The 12,901-nt window shown below is 53.1% G+C and overlaps 1 protein-coding gene across 1 annotated transcript in view; it reads left to right on the top strand.

The window, feature by feature from the left end:
- SHANK3 (SH3 and multiple ankyrin repeat domains 3) overlaps nucleotides 1-12,901 on the top strand; it is a 279,947-nt gene that overhangs the window by 46,803 nt on the left and 220,243 nt on the right. Inside the window, exon 5 of the mRNA XM_052705382.1 lies at nucleotides 4,216-4,324. Within this exon, the coding sequence (XP_052561342.1) occupies nucleotides 4,216-4,324 (109 nt within the window). The remainder of the gene's footprint in view (nucleotides 1-4,215; nucleotides 4,325-12,901) is intronic.

Raw genomic sequence — 12,901 nt, forward strand, 5'->3', positions numbered from 1 at the left:
CAGAGAAGGGGGAGGGTCTGAAGGGAAAGGGATGTGAGGAGAAGCTGAGGGTCCTTGGTTTCTTTGGTCCGGAGCAGAGGAGGCTGAGGAATGGCCTCATGGTGGCCTACAGCTCCTCGTGGTGACCCTACAGCCCCTCATGGTGACCCTACAGCTCCTCATGGTGACCCTGCAGCCCCTCATGGTGACCCTACAGCCCCTCATGGTGACCCTACAGCCCCTCATGGTGACCCTACAGCTCCTCATGGTGACCCTACAGCCCCTCATGGTGACCCTACAGCTCCTCATGGTGACCCTACAGCCCCTCGTGGTGACCCTGCAGCCCCTCATGGTGACTCTACAGCCCCTCATGGTGACCCTACAGCCCCTCATGGTGACCCTGCAGCCCCTCATGGTGACCCTACAGCCCCTCATGGTGACCCTACAGCTCCTCATGGTGACCCTACAGCTCCTTGTGGTGACCCTGCAGCCCCTCATGGTGACTCTACAGCCTCTCATGGTGACCCTACAGCCCCTCATGGTGACCCTACAGCTCCTCGTGGTGATCCTACAGCCCCTCATGGTGACCCTACAGCTCCTCGTGGTGACCCTACAGCTCCTCATGGTGACCCTACATCCCCTCGTGGTGACCCTACAGCTCCTCATGGTGACCCTACAGCCCCTCATGGTGACCCTACAGCCCCTCATGGTGACCCTACAGCTCCTCATGGTGACCCTACAGCCCCTCGTGGTGACCCTGCAGCCCCTCATGGTGACCCTACAGCCCCTCATGGTGACCCTACAGCCCCTCATGGTGACCCTACAGCTCCTCATGGTGACCCTACAGCCCCTCATGGTGACCCTACAGCCCCTCGTGGTGACCCTGCAGCTCCTCGTGGTGACCCTACAGCCCCTCATGGTGACCCTACAGCCCCTCATGGTGACCCTACAGCTCCTCATGGTGACCCTACAGCCCCTCATGGTGACCCTACAGCCCCTCATGGTGACCCTACAGCCCCTCATGGTGACCCTACAGCTCCTCGTGGTGACCCTACAGCTCCTCATGGTGACCCTACAGCCCCTCATGGTGACCCTACAGCTCCTCATGGTGACCCTACAGCCCCTCGTGGTGACCCTACAGCCCCTCGTGGTGACCCTGCAGCCCCTCGTGGTGACCCTGCAGCCCCTCGTGGTGACCCTACAGCCCCTCATGGTGACCCTGCAGCCCCTCATGGTGACCCTACAGCCCCTCGTGGTGACCCTACAGCTCCTCGTGGTGACCCTGCAGCCCCTCGTGGTGACCCTGCAGCCCCTCATGGTGACCCTACAGCCCCTCATGATGGCCCTACAGCTCCTTGTGGTGACCCTACATCCCCTCATGGTGACCCTACAGCTCCTCGTGGTGACCCTACAGCCCATCATGGTGACCCTACAGCTCCTCGTGGTGACCCTACAGCCCCTCATGGTGACCCTGCAGCCCCTCATGGTGACCCTACAGCCCCACATGGTGACTCTACAGCCCCTCATGATGGCCCTACAGCTCCTCACGGCAGCCTCACAGCTCTCTCATGGCAGTCCTACAGCCCCTTGTTTTGGTCCTACAACTCCTTATGGTGGTCCTACAGCTCCTCATGTCTCTACATCCCCTCAAGGCTGACCTACAGTGGCCCTAGAGCTCCCTCATAGTGGCTCTACAGCTCCTTGTGACCTCCTGGCAGCCCTACATCTCTCTCATGGTGTTCCTACATCTCCTTATGGCCCTAAGCTCCTCATGGTGGCTTTACATCTCCCTCATGGTGACCCTACAGCTTTTCACGGCAGCCCTACAGCTCCTTAAGTCCCTACAGTCCCCTCATGTTGGCCCTACTGCTCCTCCTGGCCCTACAGCTCCCCATGGTGGCCCTGCAGCTCTTCAGTTCTTAACCCCTCTGCTCAGCCCTGTGCTGTGCTCCCAATGTTGGTACTGGTTCCAATGGTGGTTGAACCGTTTGGCTGCTCTATGGGGTGCCCCAGGGCTCTGATCTGGGGGTCCCATGGGGCATTCCAGTGCTGGAGGCACCGGGCTGCGATGGCAGCTTGTGGGAGAGGCTGTGCAGAATGAGAGGATCTTGATGCAAAGGTTTGAGGTGTGCACTGACCAAGACGTCTCAGTTAGCAGTTTCCCATCCCTTTGCTGAATCCCATTTCTGTTATTTCTCACCTCTGCCCACTGGCAGAGTGCTGGGAGATCTCTGAGATGTAGCAGAGTGCTTTCCACAGATGTGTGTTTAAAAATCGGGGGTCTCTATGTCTCCATGCTCAGGGCGGTGCTTAATTCGAGTGGAACAATGGGTTTCCCCAAGTTTATTCTGGAAGACAACTTAATTGATTTAATTATATGAATATCAGCTCAGGCCTCGAGCTGCACATCTGGGGCACGCAGCACAGCAGGTGGTAACTGGTGGAAGAGAACGGTTTTCTCTTTGTTATTTAACTTCTTAAGTCCATCTGCTTGACAAATTATCTTTGAAGCTTTGCTGTGGATTTGATCTGAAGGTAGATGAACTCTGGAATGTTTAGAAATTCGGGATAGTAATTGATTTCTCCCAGAGAGAAATTCCATGCATGGCCCTATTAGAGCCCATGTAGTGCATGGGACTGTGATGTTGAATCCTGGAGTCGAGGCTGCCTCCCCCTGCATTCTCCTTTTGCTCATGCACTCTTTCTTCAGTTTCTTGCAAAATGCAGAAGCTATCATTAAAAGTCGACGCCGTGCTGCTGTGGGCTCAGCTCTGCCAGCACGAATCTGGAAGATGGGCGCTGCAGTTACCGTGTGCGTGGCACTGGCTGTTGGGAGGAGCATGGGGGATGTGACCCAAAGGTCTGCAAAGCAGAGCTGGGAGCATGTGTGAAATGAGTGTTTTCAGTCCTGTCGGCCTGCCTGGCAGAGCGATAATTCCTAGAGGCTGGAAATCTATTAAACAGTGTATGCATCAAGTGTAGCTACCCAAAAGGGGAAAAAAGAGAAAATCCTCACAGCCAAGGCCAGGCAGCCAGGCTTCAAGGAGTCCTCTGAGCTCTCAGGAGAACAAGATTTAGTCTCTGGCCAAAGACAGAGAATGGCATCGTGAACAAAACACGATTTTGCAGCCGTAGCTGCGACACCACACCGTGACAGCTGGTGCCTGTGAAGCTGGCCTTTCTTCCTGAGCGTTTCAGAGTAGTTGGCAAGGAGGCGATGCGCCGTCAAAGTGACTCGGTGACCTCAGGAGGTGCAGTGCTGCTGCAAGATGTGGGCAAAGCCCCCATTGCTGTGTCAGTGGCAGTGCTGCTCAGCATCTTCCATAGCTGCCCGGTTGGCAAACACTGCAGTGTGTTTATGGGGATGTGTCCGTGTCACAGGCGTGTGCAACACGTGTCTGCCCTCATGGGGTGTGAGCAGGGGGCTGTGGTGTGGGCAGGGGGGGTGGCTGGTGGCCCCAGTGCCTTCCTTGGGGTGGTCCAGCGATGCCAGGCGTGGGCAGGAAGGGCCTCATCGTGCACAGGCCTGTGGTGTGCCCTCAAATAGGACGTGAACCTTATAGGGAGTAGGGCTTCAGGGACTTGGGAATGAATGTGTGCCCTGGCTCCTCATGAATCATAGAATCATAGAATCATAGAATCACCAAGGTTGGAAAAGACCTAAAAGATCACCCAGTCCAACCGTTCACCCATTCCCAATAGCTCCCACTAAACCACGTCCCTCAACACAACATCCAGCCTTTCCTTGAACACCCCCAGGCTCGGTGACTCCACCACCTCCCTGGGCATCCATTCCAGCACCTGACCACCCTTTCTGAAAGTAACACTTCCTCATGTCCAGCCTGAATCTCCCCTGCCGTAGCTTGAAGCCATTCCCTCTGCTCCTATCACTGATGACACAAGAGCAGAGGCCGACCCCCAGCTCACTACAGCCTCCCTTCAGGCAGTTATAGAGAGCAATGAGGTCTCCCCTGAGCTCCTCTTCTCACACTGAACATTCCCAGCTCCTTCAGCCTCTCCTCATCAGCCCTGTGTTCCAGACCCCTCACCAGCTTTGTTGCCCTCCTTTGAACACGTTCCAGGGCCTCAATATCTTTCTTGCAGTGAGGGGCCCAAAACTGGACACATGGGAGCTGCTCTGATGTTGTGCTGGTTGCCTTGGGTCTCTCGGATGGGGGATATTCCTCTGGTGGCTTCTTTCCTCATATCGGGGTGTTAATGCTACGTATTGTGCAGGCAAACCTGAAGAAGTTCATGGAATACGTGCAAATGCTGAACGCGGAGAAAGTCTGCAGGCTGCTGGAGAAAGGACTGGATCCCAACTTCCACGACCCGGATACTGGAGGTGAGATTGGCCTCTCCAGAAAGGGGGAGATGGCAGAGCAGGGCTGGGGGAGAAAGTGTCCAGGGGAAACAGTGGGAATCTGGGCAGTGAATCATAGAATCATAGAATCACCAAGGTTGGAAAAGACCTCAAAGCTCATCCAGTCCAACTGTTCACCCATTCCCAACAGCTCCCACTAAACCACGTCCCTCAACACAACATCCAGCCTTTCCTTGAACACCCCCAGGCTCGGTGACTCCACCACCTCTCTGTGGTTGTTCCTGGTGGGCATAGCAAGTGATGGGTTGTGTGAAGGGGAAGGTTTGCTGGATTCCTTAGTAGTGTGTCTTAGATCTCGGAGGTCTTTGGAGCACAGAGTCGCGGAAGGCCGTTGGCAGATGATACTGTGTGGGGTGAGAAAGATGCATTGGCTGGGAATGAGGCACAAAATGAGACAGCTGTGAGGTTGTGCATCTTTCAGATGGGATTCTGGGGAGGACGGGGCAGTCTCTGGGTCTGGCACATTGAGGGAACGTGGAGACTCTTTGTGAAGAGGTCAGAAGGCTGGAGAAATGTTTTGGAGGCCAAGAAAATCGAATCTTGGCTTCTGGGTTTCTCAGTGTTGTCTTTAAATTTTTTCCCCACCTTATGGAGGTCAGGGTTTGGAGCGTTGGCTGTTGGGTTTTATGCAGGCTCCAGGGTGCAAGGAGTGAGAATCAAACTCCCATGTCTTTTCCTTGAGAACAGAGGACGGGAGGATCTGTGCCTGGTCCCGGTTGAGGGCTCTCATGGTCTTGGGGGAGGAGCTGCTGGTTTAGTTATTTCTGTTTTCAAGCAGTGTTTTTTTATGATCAGTTACTACGGAGTTGGAACTTCTGCTTGCGAATGATGGGCACGTTTCCAGCTCACGAGCAGGTGCCAATCTGATGATTAATTTTCCGTGTCTCTGGTTCAGCTGGACGGCTCCTCAGGTTGGTTCTGAAGCTCTGGCTTCTCTGCATGAGGAGTTCTCACGTGCCCAGACGGCTGTTCTGCCATGCCATCAACGGGCACGGCGTGGTTCGGGCGCACTGTTAACCTCTCCAGTCCTTTCTGACAATGGAGCTGCACCCAGGCTGCTCCATGGGATGGCTTTTGGCCTCTGCCAACTCCTGGGCTGGAAAGGTGAAAGTTGACTCAGCCAAACTGACAGAACCATTCAAACTCAGCCAGCAATGTTTGTTTTGTTCAATTTATTGGTGTAGCCACTCTGTTTGGTCCTGATGGACAACTGCTCCTGTGACAAATAAACCATTAGCAGCATACGAGCGTGATCGCGCTCTGCCTTGGAGCATGCCCAAGCAGATCAGCTCTGCTTTTCACTTTTGCCCAAGCCCTTTTGAGCATTTAGAGGGACGTTTCTTTAAAAGAAAGCCCTCTGCTCTTCTGTAGCTGACTCGGTTTTATGAAGTGTGTCGTATTGTAGAGTGCAGTGCGCTCGAGGAGATCACAGAGTGGTTTGTTTGGGAGGACAACTTAAATCCCATCCAGTTCCAACCCAGTGCCACAGGCAGGGACACCTCCCAGCAGGTCAGGATGCTCAAAGCCCCATCGATGGAGCTACAGAAAGTTTGGATCTGATGTTATCTCATGGAATCACAGCATCACCAGGGTTGTAAAAGACCTCCAAGATCATCTAGTCCAACCACCCACCTATCACCAATATGCCCCGCAAGCTCTCGAAACAACATCTGAGTGTTTATGGAACACAGAGGGTTGGAGGCTGATAGGAAAACAGGCTCATGTGTACTGCGAAGAATCTGTTAAATACAGAGGAGGAAGAACGAGAAAAAAAAACACCAAAACAAACAAACAAACAAAAAAATCACCTGATCCAAACCGTCATCTGATCCCAGTTCAGAACTGACAGCAAATCACAGAATCACAGAATCGTAGGGGTTGGAAGGGACCTCCAGAGATCATGGAGTCCAACCCCCTGCCAAAGCCGTTCCTACAGCAGGTCGCACAGGTCGGCATCCAGGCAGGTCTGGAACATCTCCAGAGCAGGAGACTCCACCACCTGCCTGGGCAGCCTGTTCCAGTGAACAGTGGGACCCATAGAGACACGTTGGGACCCATAGAGACACATTGAGACCCATTGAGACCCATAGACTCCCCCACCTCCCTGGGCAGCCTGCTCCAGTGAACAGTGGGACCATAGAGACACGTTGGGACCCCTAGAGACACACTGGGACCCATTGGGACCCACAGACTCCCCCACCTCCCTGGCAGCCTGTTCCAGTGCTCCTCACCTCACTGCACAGCCGTTCCTTCACACATTGGTGCAGAACTTCCTATGCTGCAGCTTCCAGCCGTTTCCCCTTGTCCTGTCTCCACTCCCCACTGAAAACAGTCCGGCCTCGCCATTCTGCCCCCCACACCTCAGATATTCACAGACCTGGATCAGGTCCACTCTCAGTCTCCTTTCCTCCATGCTGAACAGACCCAGTTCCCTCAGCCTTTCCCCATAGCAGAGATGCTCCAGGCCCCTCACCATCTTTTGGCCCTCCGCTGGACTCTTCCCAAGAGCTCCCTGTCTGTTTTGTGCTGGGGAGCCCAGAACTGGACGCAGTGCTCCAGGTGAGGCCTCAGCAGGGCAGAGCAGAGGGGGAGGATCGCCTCCCTCCACCTGCTGGCCACGCTCCTTGCAATGCACCCCAGTAAGCCATTGGCCTTTTTGGCCACAAGGGCACACTGCTGGCTCATGGCAACCTGTCGTCCACCAGGACACCCAGGTCCCTTTCCGCAGGGCAACAAAGCTGGATGTTCTGAGCTGTGAAAATTACACTGGAGCAGAGGGAGTCCTGGACACCTCACTCCGAGCCCTGATCCTTCTTCAAAAACACACAACCCTTTCTTGCTTTGCGGTCTGTTTTGTGAGCGCGAGAGAACGACGTGGAGCTGCTGTTCAGTATCCGTGGCTTTGTGGAATTTAAGAGCAGGCAGAGCTGTTCCACCACCCAACCTGACCTCCTGCACCCAGGGGATCCTCGTCACCCTGTGCTTGTGCTCAGTGAACAACGCTGCAACGCATTTTCCATGAAGTCATCAATCCTGATTCAGGGAACAGAAGATCCGCGCTGTTCCTTCGTAATTTGGTTAATCACCCTCGCTGTTTAAAATTCGTGTCTTATTTAAATTTGTATGCTTCAGCTTCCAGCTGTCGTTACGCTTTATCTTCTAGATTAAGGAGCACTTCAGTACCTGGTATGTTTTCGCATGAATGTATTTATACGTGGTAATCAAATCAACATTTAATCCTTCTTCCCCTAATTAAAGAGAGGCCGAACTCCTTCAGCCTTCCACCTGAAGACGCTTTCTCCTGTTTTCCCATCACTTTTGAGGGAGTTTTGAGTCACTGCTCCATTTCTAAGAGGTCAGCTGGAAGGCAGACACCAGGCACATTGCTGTGCAGTGCTCCCCTGCATATCCCTGCTGTCTGTGTCCCGTGGCAGCGACCTCACTGGGGAGGACCCGGATGGCCATGCATTGCTGGAACAGACTCTGTGTCACACCATGGCCTGTGTCACCTGAACCGTAGCAAAGCACAGGAGTTCCTTGCGTGGCAGCTTCGCTTTGGTGGGGCTGCTTTGCTCCCATTCCACACAGAGGTGAGGTGGGAGCACGCTGCTCCCTGCAGGGCTGCCAGCCCTTCCCCAGGAGCATTTTGCAAAGCCCAAGGCTGTAGGGCAGCTCATCTCCTCCCTCACATTCACTGGGCTCAGGTGGATCCTGAGGGATTGCCACAGCTTTTGCTTCTGGTTCTGCATTGCCCAGCCCTGATTGCTCTCCGTAATCATCCCAGCTTCGTGTCGCCTACAAATCTGATCAGAGATTTGCATTGACTTCAAGATAAGATTTACATCAAGATGGCCAAGTCCAGCACATTGGAGAACCCCCTTCAGCCAACCCCTTTCTGCTTCTCCTGGCTGGATTTCAGTTCATCTGAAGGACGTGGAGCTGACATTTGGTGCTGCTTGTTTTCCACATCGGGTAGGGCTGTGCACGAGCCTCACATCAAAGCAGCTCTCAGCATCATCTCTGTGAATCAGAAGAAAAGGGGTTACATGTGAGCAGCAGGACCTTCTTACTGTAAAATCTGACTGGCCAATGTGACAACACAGGTATTCTTCAATCCCGGGTCATTTAAATTCCGTATAAATTTCCCAATCTTTCCCAAGATTGGCATTAATTTTCTGGCTTCTTGGTTCATGGATCATCTTAGTCGTCCCTTTTTGTGTCTTGACCCAACGCTGCTGTTCTTCTCATCTTTTTGGATGCCCCAGTACTTCAAAATGTGTTCGAGTTTAACTTCACTGGCACAGAAAGATCTTCAGGGAGAAGTTAGGAAGGATGATACACCACGTTTTCTAGAAGTAAACAACTTCTTCAAGTGCAGGTGGCTTATCTCAGAAATCCCATTTTGGCGATAGAAAGGAAAATAGCATTTCCTCAGCAGCAAAATTAGCAATAACCATTGGTCATTTCGCTTTCTGTATTTGTTACCAATTAAACACTGCCTATCTGACCAGGGCCTGGGAAGTCATTTGGCGTTCTGTAATTTAAACAACAGCAACAAGACCCCTCTCTGACAGCCCTTTGCCACGCCAGATGTGGTTTTCTTTACTCCTGTGCCATTAGTTCCTGTTCTTGTCCTTCATTTCCTACTTTTGGGTTCATGCTGACCACTATTTCCTCGTGTCCTGCCGTTAGAGCTGGGGCTGTAACTGCTGCTGTCCCTTCACTGCCAACCTGGAAGGTCCTCTTCAATTTATGGAGCCGTATCCTTTCTCCTTCAAGAGCTCTCAGTCACCTTTTACTGTTTGATTGTAAGCTTCCTGTGTTTCCGTGCTCCACGTCCTTCAGATGAACTGAAATCCGGCCAGGAGAAGCAGAAAAGGGTTGGCTGAAGGGGGTCTCCAACGTGCTGGACTTGGCCATCTTGAAGTAAATCTTATCTTGAAGTCAATGCAAATCTCTGATCAGATCTAATTTCCCTTGGTTGATTCCCATAGGAAGCATCAGATACCCCCCGTTTGGTTGGGGCCCCCAGCTCCCTGTGCTGTCCTGTACTGATCATAAGAGCAGTGAATTGTTTAGTAGATTCCTATTCATTACACTGAGACCCAGGGAAGCATTCCTGTATGCTCACAAAATGAGATGATATCTTACTGCCTGTAAGCTGGCGCATTCGGCGTTTGCTTTCAAGCTGAATTTGCCCTGGCAGTGAGAGCTTTAATTTACACAACTTGGTGACCAACACTTGGAGGTTAAGGAGCTTTTTCTCTTTACTGGTGCATAACAAAGGCTCACCAAGGACCTTTTGTTACTTCTGACACTGCTCCACACAAACCCCAGGCCCTGTTCTCAACCATTGGTGGCCATACAAGTGATTTGAGCAGGGATTTTAACATAAACTCTTTGTCTGGGCCTCCTTGCCCCCTCAATACGTTCCCATTCTTGTTGCAATCAGACATTCTTCGTTCTCTAAATTGAATTTTCTGCAAGTTTCAGTAATGACAGTGATGTCAATGATTACCGTTAGAAGCAGTCCGCATCCTTTTTCCTGTTATCCAGTCTCCTCGTACTTCGAAATGAACAAAGGGGAAGAAAAATCTTCCTCTCATTCTTTATCAAATGGGCTTAATTACTTCTGACACGGTGCGTTTGTGCAGCGTTTCCCTCTTTGGAATTGTTTCTCTGATGTTCTTGATTTAATGTCTTTCTAATTGTTCTACTTAAGTCTCAGCCAAGATCATTATCTCACCTCTCTGTGGAGTGCAGGTTGTTGACTGTGAAAATCCTTTAGCACGGCCCAGTGTTCCTCAATCCCAACCTCCTCAGTTTTGCTCCCCATGCTTCCCTTCCGCCGTTCTACGCACGACGCCATCTCCTGCTCGTGGGTCTGAAAGGAGCTCTGGGATGAGCTCCTGAACTTCTCTATCCGCCAGCTCTCCAGCAGTGTCCTCGTGTCCCATTACTGCCAAATCCCTTTAATTTCACACCCAACACCGAAGGACAACGCTGGGCTGCCCTCACCTTTTCTGCCGAGATGTGACACAAACACGTGGCTCCGTGCGGAGGCACAGCGTGGCCTGGGCTCTGGTTCCTCTTCCAGCTGATGGCAAAGGCACGTGGGCCTCGCTCAGCCGCTTCCAATCCACGCCTTCCACTGGTCACCAAATCACATTTGCTGTTGAGGGCTGCTCCTTTCCCTTTGTAGGAGGGAAAACAGAGTGCATCCAGCTTAGCGTGGCGTTTCGTACAGTTGGAGGAGATCTATGCCTGAGAAGAGGGAACCGCATCCCGATGAAACTCCTGTTCGCCAGGAGTTTCCTCCTAAGGTGTCTTCACAACCGACTTACTGACGAAACTGGAGTTTCCTAAGTTTCTGGATGAAAGATGGAGAGGATGCAGGAATCCCCTGTGGCTGTGAGCGCAGCATTATGGGTTATGTGGTCCCATGACCGTTATCAGCAGGCAGTCGTGTTGGTGTGGTTTGCTACCCCATATGTGTAGGGTTGAGGTAGAATAGAATAGACCAGGGGGAAGGGACCCACAGAGACCATCAACTCCAACTGCCTGACTGCTTCAGTGCTATTGAGGGCATTGTCCAGATGCCTCCTGAACACGGGACATCACCCACCTCTCTGGGATGTGTGTTGCAGCATCTGACCACTCATGGTTGGTGAATGCTTCCAAATGTCAGATCTGAGCCCCCCCAGGCACGGCGCTGTGTCCTTCCCACCCATGCTACCATTGGCTGCCAGGAGATCAGCACGTCCCTCTCCATTTCCCCTCCTTGGGGACTTTGCTTTATGGTCACAGAATCACAGAACTGTAGGGGTTGGAAGGGACCTCCAGAGATCATGGAGTCCAACCCCCTGCCAAAGCAGTTCCTACAGCAGGTCGCACAGGTCGGCATCCAGGCAGGTCTGGAACATCTACAGAGCAGGAGACTCCACCACCTCCCTGGGCAGCCTGTTCCAGTGAACAGTGGGACCCATAGAGACACGTTGGGACCCATAGAGACACGTTGGGACCCATAGAGACCCATAGAGACCCATTGGGACCCATAGAGACACACTGAGACCCATTGGGACCCATAGAGACACATTGAGACCCATTGGGACCCATAGAGACACACAGAGACCCATTGGGACCCATAGAGACACATTGAGACCCATTGAGACCCACAGACTCCCCCACCTCCCTGGGCAGCCTGCTCCAGTGAACAGTGGGACCCATAGAGACACGTTGGGACCCATAGAGACCCATAGAGACCCATTGGGACCCATAGAGACACATTGAGACCCATTGGGACCCACAGACTCCCCCACCTCCCTGGGCAGCCTGCTCCAGTGAACAGTGGGACCCATAGAGACACGTTGGGACCCATAGAGACACACTGGGACCCATAGAGACCCATAGAGACCCATTGGGACCCATAGAGACACATTGAGACCCATTGGGACCCACAGACTCCCCCACCTCCCTGGGCAGCCTGCTCCAGTGAACAGTGGGACCCATAGAGACACGTTGGGACCCATAGAGACACACTGAGACCCATTGGGACCCATAGAGACACACTGAGACCCATTGGGACCCATAGACTCCCCCATCTCCCTGGGCAGCCTGCTCCAGTGAACAGTGGGACCCATAGAGACCCATTGGGACCCATAGAGACACATTGAGACCCATTGGGACCCACAGACTCCCCCACCTCCCTGGGCAGCCTGCTCCAGTGAACAGTGGGACCCATAGAGACACCTTGAGAGCCATAGAGACACACTGAGACCCATTGGGACCCACAGACTCCCCCATCTCCCTGGCAGCCTGTTCCAGTGCTCCTCACCTCACTGCACAGCCGTTCCTTTGCACATTGCTGCACAACTTCCTATGCTGCAGTTTCCAACCATTTCCCCTTGTCCTGTCTCCACTCACCACTGAAAACAGTCCGGCCTCGCCATTCTGCCCCCCACACCTCAGATATTCACAGACCTGGATCAGGTCCCTTCCCAGCCTTCTTTCCTCCAGGCTGAACAGACCCAGTTCACTCAGCCTTTCCTCATAGCAGAGATGCTCCAGGCCCCTCACCATCTTTCGGCCCTCCGCTGGACTCTTCCCAAGAGCTCCCTGTCTGTTTTGTGCTGGGCAGCCCAGAACTGGACGCAGTGCTCCAGGTGAGGCCTCAGCAGGGCAGAGCAGAGGGGGAGGATCGCCTCCCTCCACCTGCTGGCCACGCTCCTTGCAATGCACCCCAGGATGCCGTTGGCCCTCTTGGCCACAAGGGCACACTGCTGGCTCATGGCAACCTGTCGTCCACCAGGACACCCAGGTCCCTCTGTGCAGAGCTCCCCTCCAGCAGCTCATCCCCCAACCTGTATTGGTGCATGCAATCATTCCTCCCCAGATGCAAGACTCTACACTTGCTTTTGTTAAACTTATGGTCAGTGCTTTGCTGTTCTCTGGACAAAGCAGTCCTGAGCAACGTGCTTTCAGGCTAAGATACTGTGACCCTGGTGTAGGAATCCTCCCAAAATCACAGAATCACAGAAC

This window comes from Tympanuchus pallidicinctus, unplaced genomic scaffold (genome assembly GCF_026119805.1).
Source record: "Tympanuchus pallidicinctus isolate F22 unplaced genomic scaffold, pur_lepc_1.0 scaffold57, whole genome shotgun sequence".
Taxonomy (NCBI): Eukaryota; Metazoa; Chordata; class Aves; order Galliformes; family Phasianidae; genus Tympanuchus; species Tympanuchus pallidicinctus.